The sequence below is a fragment of the Chrysemys picta genome, chromosome 12 (assembly GCF_011386835.1).
Source record: "Chrysemys picta bellii isolate R12L10 chromosome 12, ASM1138683v2, whole genome shotgun sequence".
In the NCBI taxonomy this organism is placed as follows: Eukaryota; Metazoa; Chordata; order Testudines; family Emydidae; genus Chrysemys; species Chrysemys picta.
This window is the reverse complement of record NC_088802.1, coordinates 36,673,715-36,689,334: the sequence shown is the minus strand read 5'-3', so window position 1 is coordinate 36,689,334 and position 15,620 is coordinate 36,673,715. Positions and strand designations below refer to the sequence as shown.

The following is a 15,620-nucleotide window of genomic DNA, read 5'->3' as shown; positions in this document are numbered from 1 at the left end:
CGGGTCCCTTCAGCCAACTCAATTCATCATTGGGTTGATGACCTTCCCCGGACGATCCCTGCCTTCCGGAGCCAGTATCCCTCCCCCCCCCTCATAACCTCCCTGTGTGCGCGCGCTCGCAACATCTGGCTGCGTCTCGCTGCACATCTGGGCGGGTAGCGGGGCTGTCTCCAGCACGCAGCCCAGGCTCTCTGGCTGCGTGGCTGAGCGTGGAGGAGGAATGAGTTCGGGGCAGGGGGTTGCTGATCCATTCTCCCCTTCTCCTTCCTTCCACCCCCCACTCCCCCAAAGAGCCTTGACTCCTCAGCCGCCCCTGCCCCTTGAACGGCTCATTAGCCAATTAGAATAACTAATCACCTCCAGCCGCCCCCAGTGCCCCGCCCCGCCGGAGCAGCCTGCATTCCCGTTGGCTGCCTTGCTATCAACAAATGGAGCTAATTAGCATAGGGAGCCCGGTTCTTATAGGCCACCGGGGCTGCCTGTCACGGGCGCCCGCTTCCCACCCCTCCTCGCCGGTCTGAGGGGCTGCCCGCTGGAGGCCGGCGCTCTGGCAGTCCGGGGGAGGCTCTGCGAGGGGCCGGTTGCATGCACGCTCCCGGGGAGCAGCCGCGGGGCGCTGGGGAAGAGGCGGCGATGCTGGGCGCGTCGCGCGGAGCCTGCTGAGTGACTTGCCCTGGGGCAGTGGCCGTGCGCCCCGGGGAGCGCAGCATGGCACCCGGAGCCTCCCCGCGCTAGTCTCTCTCGGGGAGCGCAGCCCGCCTATGCGCTGCCCAGCGCGGCTCCTGAGCGGCTGGGCAGAGGGGCACCCCCGCGCGGCGCTGGGGCTCGACTGGCGGGGCCCGGGAGCAACCCCCGCGGCGGTGCCCGTGCGCTGAGCCATGCTGCCCGGCGTGCAGGTGGGCATATGGGACAGCGCCTGATCTGCTGCCTCGATGCGCCCAGCGCCCTGCAGCCGCCGCCGCTCCTCCCGGTGAGACGGAAACTCCTGCTGCTCTGCATCATGCTCTTCCTCTGGCTCTACATGTTCTACTCGTGCGCCGGCTCCTGCGCCTCCGTGCCCGGCCTCGCGGGGAGGCCCGCTGCCGGGGCTGGGGAGGCTGCCGCCACCGCTGGAGCGCACGGAGAGGGTCTCCAGGTGCTTTCCAAGTTGCTGCGCCGGGCGCCATCCGGAGGAGCCATGGGGCTGGCGGGTTCCGCCGCGGCTTCCCCCTCGGAGCCGCGAGAGGAGCAGAGCGCGGCCCCCGACCCCACCAGCCCCATCTCCAGCTTCTTCAACGGCTCCGGCACCAAGAAGCTGCCGCAGGCCATCATCATCGGGGTGAAGAAGGGCGGCACGCGGGCGCTGCTGGAGTTCCTGCGGGTACACCCCGACATCCGGGCCGTGGGGGCCGAGCCCCACTTCTTCGATCGCAACTACGAGCAGGGCTTCGCCTGGTACAGGTACCCCCCTGCCCCCACCCCTCCCTGTGCCTCCCGATGCGTGTGCGTGATTGAAACTTAACCCCTCCGGGGTCACTTGCACCAAACCCATAAATCACCTTCCTCACCCTCCGGGCCATTTCTGCTTCATTTCCCCCTCCAGGGGAGGGGGGGGGGGATTTTCCCACTTACACCTTTTGTACAGATCCATAATTTATAGCCTCAGATCAGCAGCAGGAGTCACTCCCCTCCTCCCCCAACTCTGAACATGCAAGAGATGCTGCTCCCGGAGCTTTCCCTAGCGTCGCTCTTTGCAGCAGACAAGGGTCTAAATTAGGTGCAGCTCCGGGTTGGATTTTGCCCTGGCCCGTGCTAGACCCGTCCAGTGTGTATTTTTCCTTTTCTGATTTCTCCAGCCGGACAAGATTTCCTGCAAACTGCCCTCTGTGGAAATGGGTAGGGAGTTCTGCTTTAACTAACAAACAAACAAAATCGAGATGTCCCCTGGGGATTCCCATTACCGCAGAGACTCCAGGAAAAAATATTTAGAAAGTTTATTTTTCTACTCCAGTTGCCGTGCAGTGGGTTTACTGCTCTGCTATCAGAGGGTGGGATTGTTTCTCTCTTAGCGCGATATAGAAATTGGAAAAAAAAATAGTCTCGTCTCCCTCCAATTAAATTTGAATCCTGGAGAACCATTCAGCTACTTTCTACTATCCCCGCATGAGGGGGCGAGCTACACTAGGGGAATGCCCCAGAGGGGAAGCACTCTGATTAGACCCGTTCTTTGTTTCTAACAAATCGGCGAAGGAATCAGGGGGTATCTGGCTTATCGAAGGATCGGGAGCACAGATTCTGCTGCTATTTCAGGCATTAGCCATGTGGGCCACGGACTTCTGCAAGAGCAGGATCTGTCCATAATTTTTAAGACTACCCCGAACGGTTCGGATTGATGTTCTAGGTCAGGCTGTTGACTGACAACAAGTCAAGTGCTGTGTCCCGGTTCTGTTTCCTGAAGGCAGCTCAGCTGGTGATTAAAAATCCCAGATAAGGCAGCTGGGAAAGTTCCCATAATTTAGAAGATGAAAAGTTATTTGCTGTCGTGACCGATGGGGCAAGGCAGATGCCCCTTCCCATCTTGTACCGTTTCACCAATAGCTGCTTTTTCAGGTTCGGCATTTGCCAGTATCCATATAAACGTGCCCTTGACTTCAGTTTCTCGCATGTAGTTTTGGCGCCTGTAGTTTGCTTTGGCAAGACGGGGTTTGATCGCTGCGAGGAGGCAGCTTTAGCATGGAGCAGGGATGTAGTGATCTCTGTTGGGAAGAAAGGGACACTGCAGCATCTCTTCCAGCGCATCAGACCCTTCTCGGCTCCTTCTTTGCAAAAGGGAATCGATCAAAAACTCCGGTATCGCTCCGCATTAATTCGAACCAATCCAGATTTCTCTGAGCGTTTGCAAGACACGTTGTCTGGTTTTATCGATCAAACAAAATAAAACGCGGCTTTTTTTTTTGCCTTAGAAATAATTTTTGATCATGAAAAGTTTACAGGGGGAAAATACTTAAGATGCACCGGATCCTTTTTGTTCTTTTAAATGCCAGAAGAGCGTTTAACTGTAAAATGTCTCTGGATTGAGACTGACCTCAGCTGTTCCAGTGGTAGATTTTTATTTTATAGTGAGCCGGTGTTTAAAGGCTTTGAGGTGCAAACTCCAGTTTGCCAGTAAATTATTAGTTTAAACTAGATTTGCCCCGTAGTTTTGGATAATCTGGGTCCGATTTGCTCGCGGAGTTTGGAAATAAATAATCCCATCGATAGAGTTCCTGAAATATTGCTGCTGCTTCGTGTCCTTTTGCACCGCGTTCCGTTTAACTTCTGCGGTCCAACTTGTTTGGGCTCAGCCGAGCTGAACAGCAATGGAAGAGTAACAGTCTCGTATTAACGCTTTGTTCTTTCTCCCCGCTTGCCTTGTGGTGCCCAAATACGGGTTTTGTTTTGTCTGTCTCTTACCAGCGTGATGTCTCTGAATTTTGTTTAAAACTGTTTTGGCAGGGTGGTTGTAAAAAGTCCTGTCTTCAGAACAAATACGAGTTGAAAAAATCGCCAAAGAACAAAATTGAGAGTTTCTTTTTTTTTAAGCGTGTGTGGAAGGGAAGGACTGAAGAGAGAGAATGCAGCTCCTGGGAGACTAAAGTGTTTCGATTGTCCTCTCTTCCCCTCCCCTAATTATTTCTTTATTCTTGAATTTTGCTGGATGATGAAAGGCATCTTGTGCACCATGTCCCAGGCTGCGAGTTGCCTTGCTTTACCCTGGAGCTGCATTACAGGGGTGTTTGGGGTGGTGGGGGGACTGAGCGGCAGGTGACGGATCTGTACAGAAAATCCAGGGGAGAAAAGTTAGCCCAACTTCGCGGGGGAGGCTGTTCACCTGCAGCCTTCATCTGCCTGGTTCCCTTTTCACTAACTAAGCTGCGAGCACGATTCCCGCAAAGCCCAGTTTTTGGCGCTTTATGACCAATGGAAAGCGAATAACTTCCACTAAATCCTAGGAGACAATGGAATCTGACTAATCGAGAACTAGTCCCGACTTCGCATTGATGGGAAGGGATCGATAAATAGCTAGAGATTAAAATGCACGTGAGTGTACAGGCCTATCTAGTAGATCTATATCGTGTCTATAGACAGTCACATAATCATGTAATTAAATATATAGACCTACGATTTTTATGTATAAAGAAGCCTGGGTCTATCTTAAACAAAATCAGTTGTCTAATTCTACAATATCGGATTTGATTGTCTTCGAGTAAATAATATAAATCATGAACGTCACACTTATTTTATACTTGACTGCTTTTTAGCTGTAGGTTCACTTTCTCTCTCTTTTTTTTTTTTTTTTTTTTTTCCCTTCAAGGAAAAAAAACCTTAATTCTAAATCTGGTTAGCCTTTGAAAACATATTCAGGCATATAATGTTCTAACTCCAAAACAGTGACTCTATTAAATTAAGGAATGTTTCCATTTGAATTGGAGTAATTAATTTAATCCCCAAAGAAAGGTGAAGGTATAATCTGTGTCAGCTGGAAAACATTTGGTGGGAAAGGAAAAAAATAAACTGTAAACCAAGTGAAAAATCCAGTAGCACCCACAGTGTTCGTTAGGGATGTTAGTTACAAAACTGTGTTAGTACTGTATATTTAATCCTTTGCTGATTTTAAAGGGAATGGGTACTTGTTGATTTCAAAGAGGTGGTGGAGTCCAGCAAAAGGAAATACTTTATTTTGTTGCAATAAAACAGAAACCAAACTAGCTATTGCTCTTCCGTTCAATCTTTCCCTCTTTCTTTCAGGGACATGATACAGAAGTCAAATCTATTTTAACTCAATCCTGAAACCCATAAGCAGACACTGAAATTAATGGGGGTTCTGTGTTAAGACTATGGGGTCTGGCCAATTCAAAGTCTATTAGTCACTTTAGGTATATGTTTAAGACTCTCTTTGAGAGGGGTGGTAGTGATAAAGGTGGAATTATTTTTTTTTAAAGATCTTCCAACAACAAAATTCAAAGCACCAATGTGTCAAGTTTTTTGTTTTTGTTATTTATTCAGCACTTCATTAACAATTTTTATTAGTAGAGCCTAAGAGGAGATTGGTACTCTTAGCACTATACTTGCCTTCAAGGGAGTCAAAACAGTGTGTGGGGTGTGTGGGTTTTTTTTTTTTTTTTTTTTTTATATCCTCCCCAAACTAAACACAAAATTAATGAGCAAAACTGTCAGGGTGACAAGAAGCATTAACTTCTACACTAATCTCTGCTGAAAGAGCAGCATTAGGATCCTACTGCAACCAGGGCAAGATAATTGCCTGGAAAAATGTAAACTCCTATAAAAATTCTGGGTTCTCTCCCACCCCTGTGCTCAGTCATGCACCTTCATTTCTCTGCTCCTCCTACAATCCGCTCTGGGTGTAAGGTCCGGTCACTGATGAAAACCTATTCACCTAATTAATCCAAAATTTTATTCAAACTCGGGAGTTAAATTTAAATCAAATTAAAATAAACATTCAGTGTATGCAATTGTACTGTAAACTCTAAACTAGGGTCTATTCTCCTCTTTCCCCCCCCCCCAACCAATAGGATTAAAAAAATAGATAAGCTTTTTTGTTGTTTTTGTCTTTCTATAACTCTTCATTATTCACTCCTGAATCCCCGTCTTGCTTGAAAGCAGTGGTAACTTAAATTATTGCAGGGGTTATGAAAAATAATGCAACAACCTGGCCCATAAATAAGGATGACTTGTATTTATACGTTACATAAACAGTGGTGGTGCTCTGCTCATAACATTATTAAAATAGGAGGGAATGGAAGAGGAATTTATTACCCTAGATCAAGGTTTAGACTATATATACCATGTGGCCCATGTTGTTGTCTGTTTAGGATATTCAAAAAAGTTATTGCCTGACTTGTATAAGGTAGACTTGAGGGGTTGTAATGTTGCAGGTTGTCACTTCGGCACAAACTGCACTACTCACAACCAGTTAAGTGGGTAATGGTTTTATAGTTCGATAATCCCAAGAGCTACAGTGGCAAAGCAGAGGAGGAGATTTGCATTAAGCATCAGAATTTAATTGTAGTTCCACTTGGCATAACAAGGCACCATTAACCTAAACAAAAGAGATTTGTGGGTGATGAAGCTCATTAAAGATGTTGATTGGGTGATGTTTTTTCCCCCTCCCCCTTCTGTTTGCTGTGATGATTCAGGACTTCTGTGAGAAAAGAAAGGAAACAGTCATCTGCCCCTGTAATCACGTTTGCTTTAGACTATGACTGGAGTGCTTCAGATTTTACCTAATTTATTCTCTCATACTGTCCCAGATCACTTCCTCAGAGCTGACATGCTTTTGAAGATGAGGTGGAAATACTAATTAAAAGCTCTTGTTTTGAATGATTCTTTCTCCCCTCTCTCCCCCCCCCCCCAAATCCGTAGTATACAACATGTTTGCTAATCTAATAGGGGAAAATATTTAGTTGATATCTATATCTATTGTGCAAATAACCTCAATATAGAGGGAAAACAAGCTAAAATTATAGCCACAGGTAATTACAAATTGGTTTTAATAAACTTAAAACTGAAATATTTTATACAAACCATGAATACTGCTCAGCTTCTGAACATTACTTTTTCCCCCTCCACTTAACTTTCAAGATTTTGCGTGTTGCTTTGACCTATTTAGGATGTTTAAATACTCTTCTGCTATTGAAACACTACTATATAGTGCGAAAGTCTTAGCAGAACCAGATCTTTATTTTGACCATACTAAAACCTATAGTGGTATCACTACAGGCTCTGCTGTGTGCCCTGTGACTAGAACGTGGTGGTGGTGGTTAGATCTGTATGAATTAGGGGAGAATTCATTTCCTAACTTTGGCATTAAGTAGTTCATACACTAATTCTCCTAGTATCTCTCTCACTCACAGGATCAGTTTCACCACTGATAAATTACTCAGATTAGTCATTTTGGGAAGCGGAATGAAGATAATTAATTCACTACACTGGAGTTGCACTAATGGGGGTAAAACTGATTAGATACCAGGTTCAGTGTTATCTGGGTGGAGTTTCAGAGCAATAGAAAATTTATGAACACTATCTTCAGTGGCAGTGGGGCTGGAATTGCATGGTTGGAGGTAGGAGCTATTTAGTTCTAAAATCTGCAGTTCTAGGGCCTGATCCTGAAAACCCACAAATAATTTACACACAAGCAGTCAATGGGACTAGTATAGGGTTTAAAGGATTGGGGGCCTTAGAGAACAGAAATCCAGGCTTTATAAAAACCATAGTCCTGCAAGCACCTGCTTAACTTTGCACACGTGAGTAGTCTCTTTTGGAGCCAATCGAACTACTGTTGCATAGCATTAAGCATGTGCATAAGCAGCCTGTAGGAGCATGGTGAAGATTTGCATGAATATTTCAAATTGTCAAATCAAGATTAGCACAATACTGATGTTTAAAGAAACTTTTTTTCCCCAGTGCAAAGGAATACTAAAAATTAAATTGTAAACGGAGTTAAATTTGAAACCCTGTGAGTTTAGATAACAGCTGTGGAGATTTCAAGCTCTCCAAATTTTAATTTGAATGCACTTTGAGAGAGACTCTCACCCTCCAACTTCTGTTAGCAAAACCTAAAATAAGGTCACAATGTATGCTGCAATGGTTACTGAGAGGTGGTGGAGGAGATACAATCTAGCTAAAGTCTCTTTGAAATCTCTTGCTATCAATTCTGGGATTTCAACAGTGTACTGCCAACCCTATAGCAGCTAAGGTAAAATAAAAAAGCAAACTGCATTTATAATGCAGTATTCTGAAATGAGAACCTGCATGTTACAAAGCAGAAGAGCTGTCAAGATTTATTAGCAAAAATGGTGTTGAAGGTGTTGAACTCTGTTTTTAATTAGGCACCTAAATTAGACCATAAAATGGTTGATTAATCTTTTACAAGTGAAGGGGGGGGAAAATAACTAAAAGTAATTTAATCATAAATGTTATCCCAGATGCAGTGAGTTGGGAGACTGTCAATATTTAAAAGATATTTTTGGTTTACATTTGGAAATGCCAGTATTCAATTTATTCACATTAATTCTGAAGCAATTCATTGGAATATAAATTCTTTTAATAAGCTTCTGTGGGAGCTCTAGCCCCTTACCTTGTAAACACTTATGTACTTGTGTAACTTTGCTTATGCAAGTGGACCCACTGATTTCAATGGAATGTGATTACACTTAAAACTTTGTCACCAAAATGGCTTGAGATTGGGAATTTAAGAACCACTTTTTAAAAAGTGATTTAAGCTTCTAAATCACTAGGCACACTTGCAAATTAGGCACATGAATAACTTTCAAGTATAAGTGTTTGCAAGACTGAGGGCTAAGTTTAGCTCTTAAAAATGAATATTGCAATTGGAAAATGAACATTGCAATTGCCAAACAGCTTCACAGTTTATAAATGTCACAAACTAAATGTCACAGCATATCCCTTTTTTCATTTAAAAAAAAGCTTTTTGTAAATTTCTAACCCTGATCCAAATAAGCTAAAGGCGTTTGACCATATAAATTAGAAATAAGATATTGTCTCCAAACTCCCACTGATTTGACCGAGCCACAGCACTTTTTAAGGTCCTGCATATTTCCATAATCTCTATTAGTGTTTTAAATTTAAGTTAATGTCAAAAAGGATAAAGAGCTATAGCTGAATGATAAAATTTCTTCTTTTGTCATTAGCATAACCAGGAAATATAAATTGCTCACTGTTCAGCTATATACATACGATCCCTGATTCTGATCCTAGGAACACTTAAAACTATTCACAAGTAGTCCCACTGAAGTCAATGGGGCCGTTTGCATTTGTAAAGTTACTCATATGCCTAAGTGTTTGGAGGATTGTGTCCTTGTTGCACAAATCCAATTGTCCAGTTTTTAAACTTTAGATCTTCTTCTTGATATATTTCTTCCTAGCAATATGTTAATGGGATTATTTAACCCTGGGGTGGTGGTAGAGCTTTGAGGAATTGGTACTTTGTTTTAGTTGAGACAACTTAAAAAAAAAAAAAAAGTTTTGTGTTTAAAGTTTCTGACTCATGCAAGGCAGAACTTTCTATAGAACTTGCTTATCTAGATAAGTTTCCATTCTGGAATGGTATTTGTGACTGATAGTATTTAATATTAATATATCATTTTGTGTCTGAACTGTTCCTTTATAAATTATATGGTATATTGGCTTGTGAAGGAGAGGCAAAATAGTGGTTTTTGTTTTTCTTCTGCTTAATTGTTTGCAAGGTAAAGGGGTTGTTGAAGTGAAACAAAACATGATTTTCTTCTGCTGCAAAAATAAAGCAAAATCAGATGTTGTTGGGAAACACAATCCCTGAAGCAGCAAAGCGATAAGAGGGGAAAAATTGAATGGATTTTCAATAGCAAGATAGCTGGAGATCCAATAGAAATGAATTCTGTAAGCATGTTGCATTTTTTCTGGTAATTAATGCAGCATGTTAGCTGCTTCAAATGAGACTATTTACCATGACAGAAAAGAAATAAGATCTAGCCGTTACTGCAAACTAATTATAAGTAGTGTGTGGAATTTTTGATATTTAATAAGCTTCCCCTTTGATATTGTCTTAAAACATTGAAGTGTGCAGCATTAACAACCGTGTGTGTGGTGGGGAGAGGCCAGGGAATAGCCTCTTGTGGTCTGGTATATAGTGCAATTGCTGCCTTACAGGACTGTCAAAAAGCACACTTATTGTGAGACAGACTTTTAAGTTCTTCGTACTATTTAAGAGTAGTATTGCTCCCCCAAATAAAAAGAAGGAATTCAATGATAAAAATACAGAGAAAATAGTTTCAAAATATCATTGAACTGATATTCTAGGCTTGCAAGAAGTGAAACAACCTATATTGCTTGCTGGATTATTTTTATATAAATATAATTTTTTCAACAATTTTTCTGTCTGCCGTAGGGCCAGTTTGCTGCAGTGCCAAGCACCTCCTGCAATGTGCTGAATATCCCTAGTCCCCCACTGAATTTTTATTTAGACTAACAGATTGTAGGCTTCGTCTGTGTTTGGAAAGTGCCCTAGTGCTGTCATCTTAATAATAGCACCATAATGTACAATGCTCTGGACAAAAAACAATGGAACCCTTGCCTTGGAAAGCCAAGTTTTAGGACTTGGTGAGCCGTGAACTTCCTTACCATAGGAAGATCACAATTGCCATAATGAGCAAATTGTCCTGTAGTGCACTGAGTACCTAGTCAGAGCTCAGAAAAGGGGGTGGGGGGATAATTAGTCTGTCTGAGTCGAGTGGTTTATTAACGATCTGGAGTAAAATCATGGCCCCAATGAAGTTAACGGCAAACTTTCATTGACTTCACTGAGGCTGGGATTTCACCCATGATGGCTGCAGCAATATAAATTCCTGCTTTACAGTGGTAACAAGTGTCTAGTTCCAACACCTCTTACCGTATATCTGTGCAAACTATTGATAAAGCAACAAGGATCCAATGCAGCCAAGTGCTGAGTGCCCTCCACTACCACTGACAGCGTCTTCTGCGGGCACTCAAACCTTGCAAGCTTTTGCTTTTAAGGATGCAAGGGGTCTCTTACGATAAACTTCAGAGCAACCTGGATTCCTTTGATTAAAAAACTTCATGCATATGAATCCTAGCATCTGTACAAAGAAGGCAAGCTTCTCTAGCAAATGTCATTGAGTTGAACTTAACTGGAACGAAAGCTACAATTTATTTTTAAATAAGGCTTTTTGTTCTTTCTTGTTTGGATGGCTTCTCCTTAACATTTTTGATCCCTTTGGGATCTTTGTTCTTTTTCTTGCAAAAAGAAATCTCGCTATTATTGAGTTTGCCTCATACTGGTTTAAATAAGTACCCCCCGAAAAAATCATTTGAGTGGGATTTTTCCCACCCACTCATTATCGTTTACAGGCAAGAATCCAATAGGATTTTAAATGGGACTATCACTACTTCTGATTTTTAAATGCTCTGCAAGGCACTTATTGCCTCCAGTCAGATCCTGACAGACCCAAATGACATTGTCTTAGTGACTGTGTGGAGTTATGAAGAAAATGGCCCCAGAAAGGAGGGGTGGACTGCTATGATCAGTCAGCAAGGCCCTTGTGTTTGCATGGGATCATTCCTTTAGATCTGAGGAGGGTTGAGTTGTTCAAACAGATGGCAAAGATTATTCGTGTTGCTGGGCTTTCAGTGCGCTACTCTGTTTCAAGCACATTGCCTGATATGACGCACGTGATGAGTTCTTCCCAGCACGATGCTGAGAGGAGCTACATTGTCTGCCGTGATCAGGTTTCATAGCCTCACCTGTTGAGTTGTTGAACTTTTTCAAAGTTGACCATGCATTCGGGGGTGTGTGTGTGTGTGTGTGTGTGACTTATTTGGGTGGTGGATCTGCCTGGCTAATCTGATTAGTGCGATACTCTGTGGCATGTCATGGAACATTATGCTAGTGATTGGCATCAAAATAATTGGAAGAAAATCCCTGGTGCTCCGTATCTCTTATTAAAGTGGACAAGATGAACTCTTTTTAACTTATGCAGTTGAATATCTTTAGCTGCTTTCTGGGGGGTAGAAGGCTTTGATTTTCATTTGAAAAATGTAGGTGCCAAACTTTTTTATTTCTAGATGAAATACTGCCTAAACAGTTCTTTATTTCCTACCCTGCAAAGTGCTGAGCACCATCATAGTCCAAAAGAAACAAAATTGAGGATGTTGAGTACTTGCCAAGAGCAGGCTTTAATTGCTCAATTGACTTGGGATGGAATAACAGCATAGACCTTGGGCTCCTTGTAGTAAGAACAAAGTATAGTCATCTTTCAACACAACACTCCCCTCTTGTGTTGGTGTGAATGGCAATAATCAGTGGGTTGGGGGATAATTAATAGGCCAGGTCATTGTTGGACCATGGACATATGGGCTCCAAAGAACAACAAATACCAGGTCACGTTATTTCGGCAGTTTAATGAGAAGGTCAGGAAGCTATCAGTTGCTACCTGTTGTCACCATGTGGTGTTTGAGGAGTGACTGAAGTGATGCCTGTGTGATTGTATATTAAACTTTCAAGCACAATAATGTTACATTCAAAATAGTCCCAGAAATCTAAATTGCAGAGAAGTTTACTTTATCTGCTCTCATTTATGCTCCCAACAATTTCACATCTCTTTACTTGTAGTGATTTACTTTAAACTTGCAACCTCACTAAGAAACAGAATTAGACTGTAATGTTACACATAATTTAAAAAAGCTTGCAAAGAGCATCAAAAGACACGAGTGATAGCAAAATCTGCCCCCCCGCGTGTTCCAATCTAAATGGGATTTTTTCCCCCCCCAACATCACCTTCTAAGGATCTGATCATGCAGTTTGATTCACATGACTAGCAGCAGTCCGATAGACTGCAATATTGGTCACTAGATAAACTAAATATTAAACACCAGGCAGAAGATTTGACTGGGACACTGCACAGGAGTACTGAATAGCTTATGAAAGTTCTTCTTTATATCCATAGTACATGCATGACTTGATGCAGATCAGCTGTACAGAGCATGGTGGTTAGCCACAGCACAAATTGGGAGGGAAGAAAGCTTTTATGCTGGGCAAAACACGTTTAATTAAGCAGATTCCCATCTCAATTTTTGTTGCCAGTGACACTATTTAATTGACTGTCAGGCACCCATTACCGTGACATGGAACATTAAAAATGAGCAACATATTAAAGCTGATCAGGCACAAACAATGCCCTCATCGATCCTTGTGCTACCATTAGAAGAATTTCGCCATGCAAATGCTTGCCCCAAAATGTTGTTTTTTGCCACCTGCTCTGAAGATCAGTACAGTTGGGTTCTGATGGACCAGTGGAGGCAACAATGTCTAGGACCAGAATCCTTCTTCCAAGAATACCCTGTCCCCAGGCCTCCAGGGTCTCTGTCTAGGGACAGTAAGGAAAAGCTGTAAGAGAAAACAGAATTCCTACAACCTTTGGTGCACAATGGCATCCTGGATGATCAGTAAATCAAGCTGAAGTCCAGTCCAGTTCAAATAACTAGTGTTGGGTACTGCACTTGGCTCAATTTCCTCTGCCACTTACTGGTCTTACAAACTATTTATCTTTTTAAAAGTGCTCTCAACTCCTGCAACTGGTGGAAAAGCCCCATGCTAAGAAGGGAAATGGACTAGAGCAGGGGTTCTCAAACTGGGGGTCAGGACCCCTCAGGGAGTCATGAGGTTATTGCATTGGGGGGGTCACAAGCTGTCAGTCTCCACCCCCAAACCACGCTTCACCTCTAGCATTTATAGTGTTAAATATATATATATTTTTTAATTTATAAGGGGGGAAGGGTCGCTCTCAGAGGCTTGCTATGTGAAAGGGGTCACCAGTACAAAAATTTGAGAACCTCTGGACTAGAGTGAAACTGATCCTACCTACAGTGCTGTCAAATGCTCAACATAAACGGGTGGGGGTGGGAGAGGAGGACAAGAAGCATAATTATTTCTTGAATCTCTCAGGCCCAAGAATTTTGGGCCCTGATCCTGCAAGCATATATGCACATGCCTGACTTTACACATGAGTAGCCCTATTGGAGTCTGTGGGAGTAGCTACAAGGGTAAAATTAAGCACAAGCATGCACATTTGCAGGATTGGGGGCTTAAATGTTATTTGTAGTAATAACAGCAAAAGAAACTTCAGGCAAAAATGTGTGGTCTTTTGATACTGTCCCTCTAACACCCTGCTCTCTATCTTGAGGCATGTAATTCAGGGTCTAATATTGTGCCCATTCAAGTTTATTGAATGCGATCAGACTTTCCCTTTAATTAAAATAAACTTATTTCCAGCTGCCTTCAATTCTATTAAATTAGAAACGGTATCAAAGATTTTTTTCTTACTACTTAATGAACATTTTGACTGTAACAAAATGGTTATATACATTGTCTTACTGTCAGTTAACTCTATCAAACCATGAGCCCAAAATAATCCCCAAACCAGTCCAGTTAAAGGTCCATTTTTTTTCCTCTGGGGGGGGGGGGAGGTGATAGGGGAAGAGACCCTCTATCAAGGGCCAGCTCTTCACTTAGTGTTTAACTGGTGGATTGAAGTCAGTGGAGCTATGCCAGTTTATATCAGCTGAGGATCAAGGCCCAGACTGTACTAAATTCCCCCCCCCCCCGCCCCCTAAATTTAATCTTCCATCCAAACTGACAAGTGGCTAATTTAATACTGTGCTTAACTAAGTATAATGGGACTCTTGCAAAGCCTTGCCCAAGTAGTCCTCACAATGAAATCAGTGGGACTGTTTGTGTAAGTAAGTAAGTCTTACGCTATTAAGGATGAGTCCTAAAAGATCACGGCTCTAATCTGGCTGGTCTACTAATGCAACACTTCAGCGTCACTGTGTTGGATTTCAAAGTATGTACATGAGGTGGTTTTTTTGTTTTTGTTTTTCCCCCCCCCCCCCCATTGGAAAACTCAATTTTATTTGTTTAAATTGGCATGTTCTACCTGCTCTAGTAAGGATTCCTAGCTGATCAGTACTCCATTGCTTGTTCTATCAGTTAAGTGAGAACGGCGTGTTTGTGAAGGTAGAGGAGAGGATGACTAAGTTCTGATCGTCCTTGCTGCTGGGTCTGATCCTGCACGGCGGGCCCTGTGACGAGCAGATCCAAGTATCCTTGGAATCGGCACTTGAAATCCTCTTACTTACATGTTCAAGGTATTTTTTGTAACTGTAGTGAGGGGATACCCTTTTTAAAAGCCAACACTGGAGCTGTAGACATTAGGACCTGATGCATGGTAATTGCAAAATACTTTCTTGAAGTTCTCAGTCACAGTGGGGGTTTTGACAGAGTAAGAAATGCAGGATTGGGTCCTTCACATATCTATTTCTGTGTGCATGGAATATATACATACACTTTGCAATAAATATATGCAACCCTTACATTTTGTAATGGTTATTGCATAATAAGTGTTTAAGAAGGGGGGGGGGGAACCCCTCAAGGCTAGTTGCATCATGTAAAAAATAACCTCCACTATTTTGCAAAGCTGCAATCTGTCTCCAGGGAGGTGAATAATAGTTTTAATCACACTAAAATGTATTGTATATGTATAGCTCTTCAGTGGAACCAATAATTTGCACTCACCAGGAGATCAATTGTGGATTACTGGATTATGCAAATTAGTGACTAGGTTACAAACCATTCAAAAGAAAACATTGTATCAATGTGTGGTATTCACTTATTTTTACAAGCGTCATTCCATTTTTAAATTTGGAGTATTTCATAGGATTCTAAAATACCTTGCAACTTTGGACCAATTCTGCTCTCAATAACAGTGACATAAACCTGGAGTAACATCAGTGAAGTAACAAATAATTCTGTAATTACTCCTGTGTTTAGTGCTGGGTTAGGCCAATGGCTAACAAAAAATGAAGTGTTTATGAATAGACTTCACTGCCACACTTAGCTATTAAATATTTGTTTAGAAATGTGCAAAGGCCAAATGAATTTTCAAATCAGTAATTTAAGAATTGTGAGATTCTCCTGTAAGTAGACCAAGTATCCTAGCCTTTAAACATCAACATAATTTGTCTTTGTAAAAATGTATCTTATGTTTTATACCCAGGAAACTAGTTTC

At 42.5% G+C, this 15,620-nt stretch overlaps 1 protein-coding gene across 1 annotated transcript in view; it reads left to right on the top strand.

The window, feature by feature from the left end:
• The first annotated feature begins 469 nt into the window (after window positions 1-469).
• Window positions 470-15,620, top strand: part of HS3ST3B1 (heparan sulfate-glucosamine 3-sulfotransferase 3B1) — a 47,678-nt gene continuing 32,527 nt past the window's right edge. Inside the window, exon 1 of the mRNA XM_005297662.4 lies at window positions 470-1,440. Within this exon, the coding sequence (XP_005297719.1) occupies window positions 905-1,440 (536 nt within the window). The 5' untranslated portion in view covers window positions 470-904. The remainder of the gene's footprint in view (window positions 1,441-15,620) is intronic.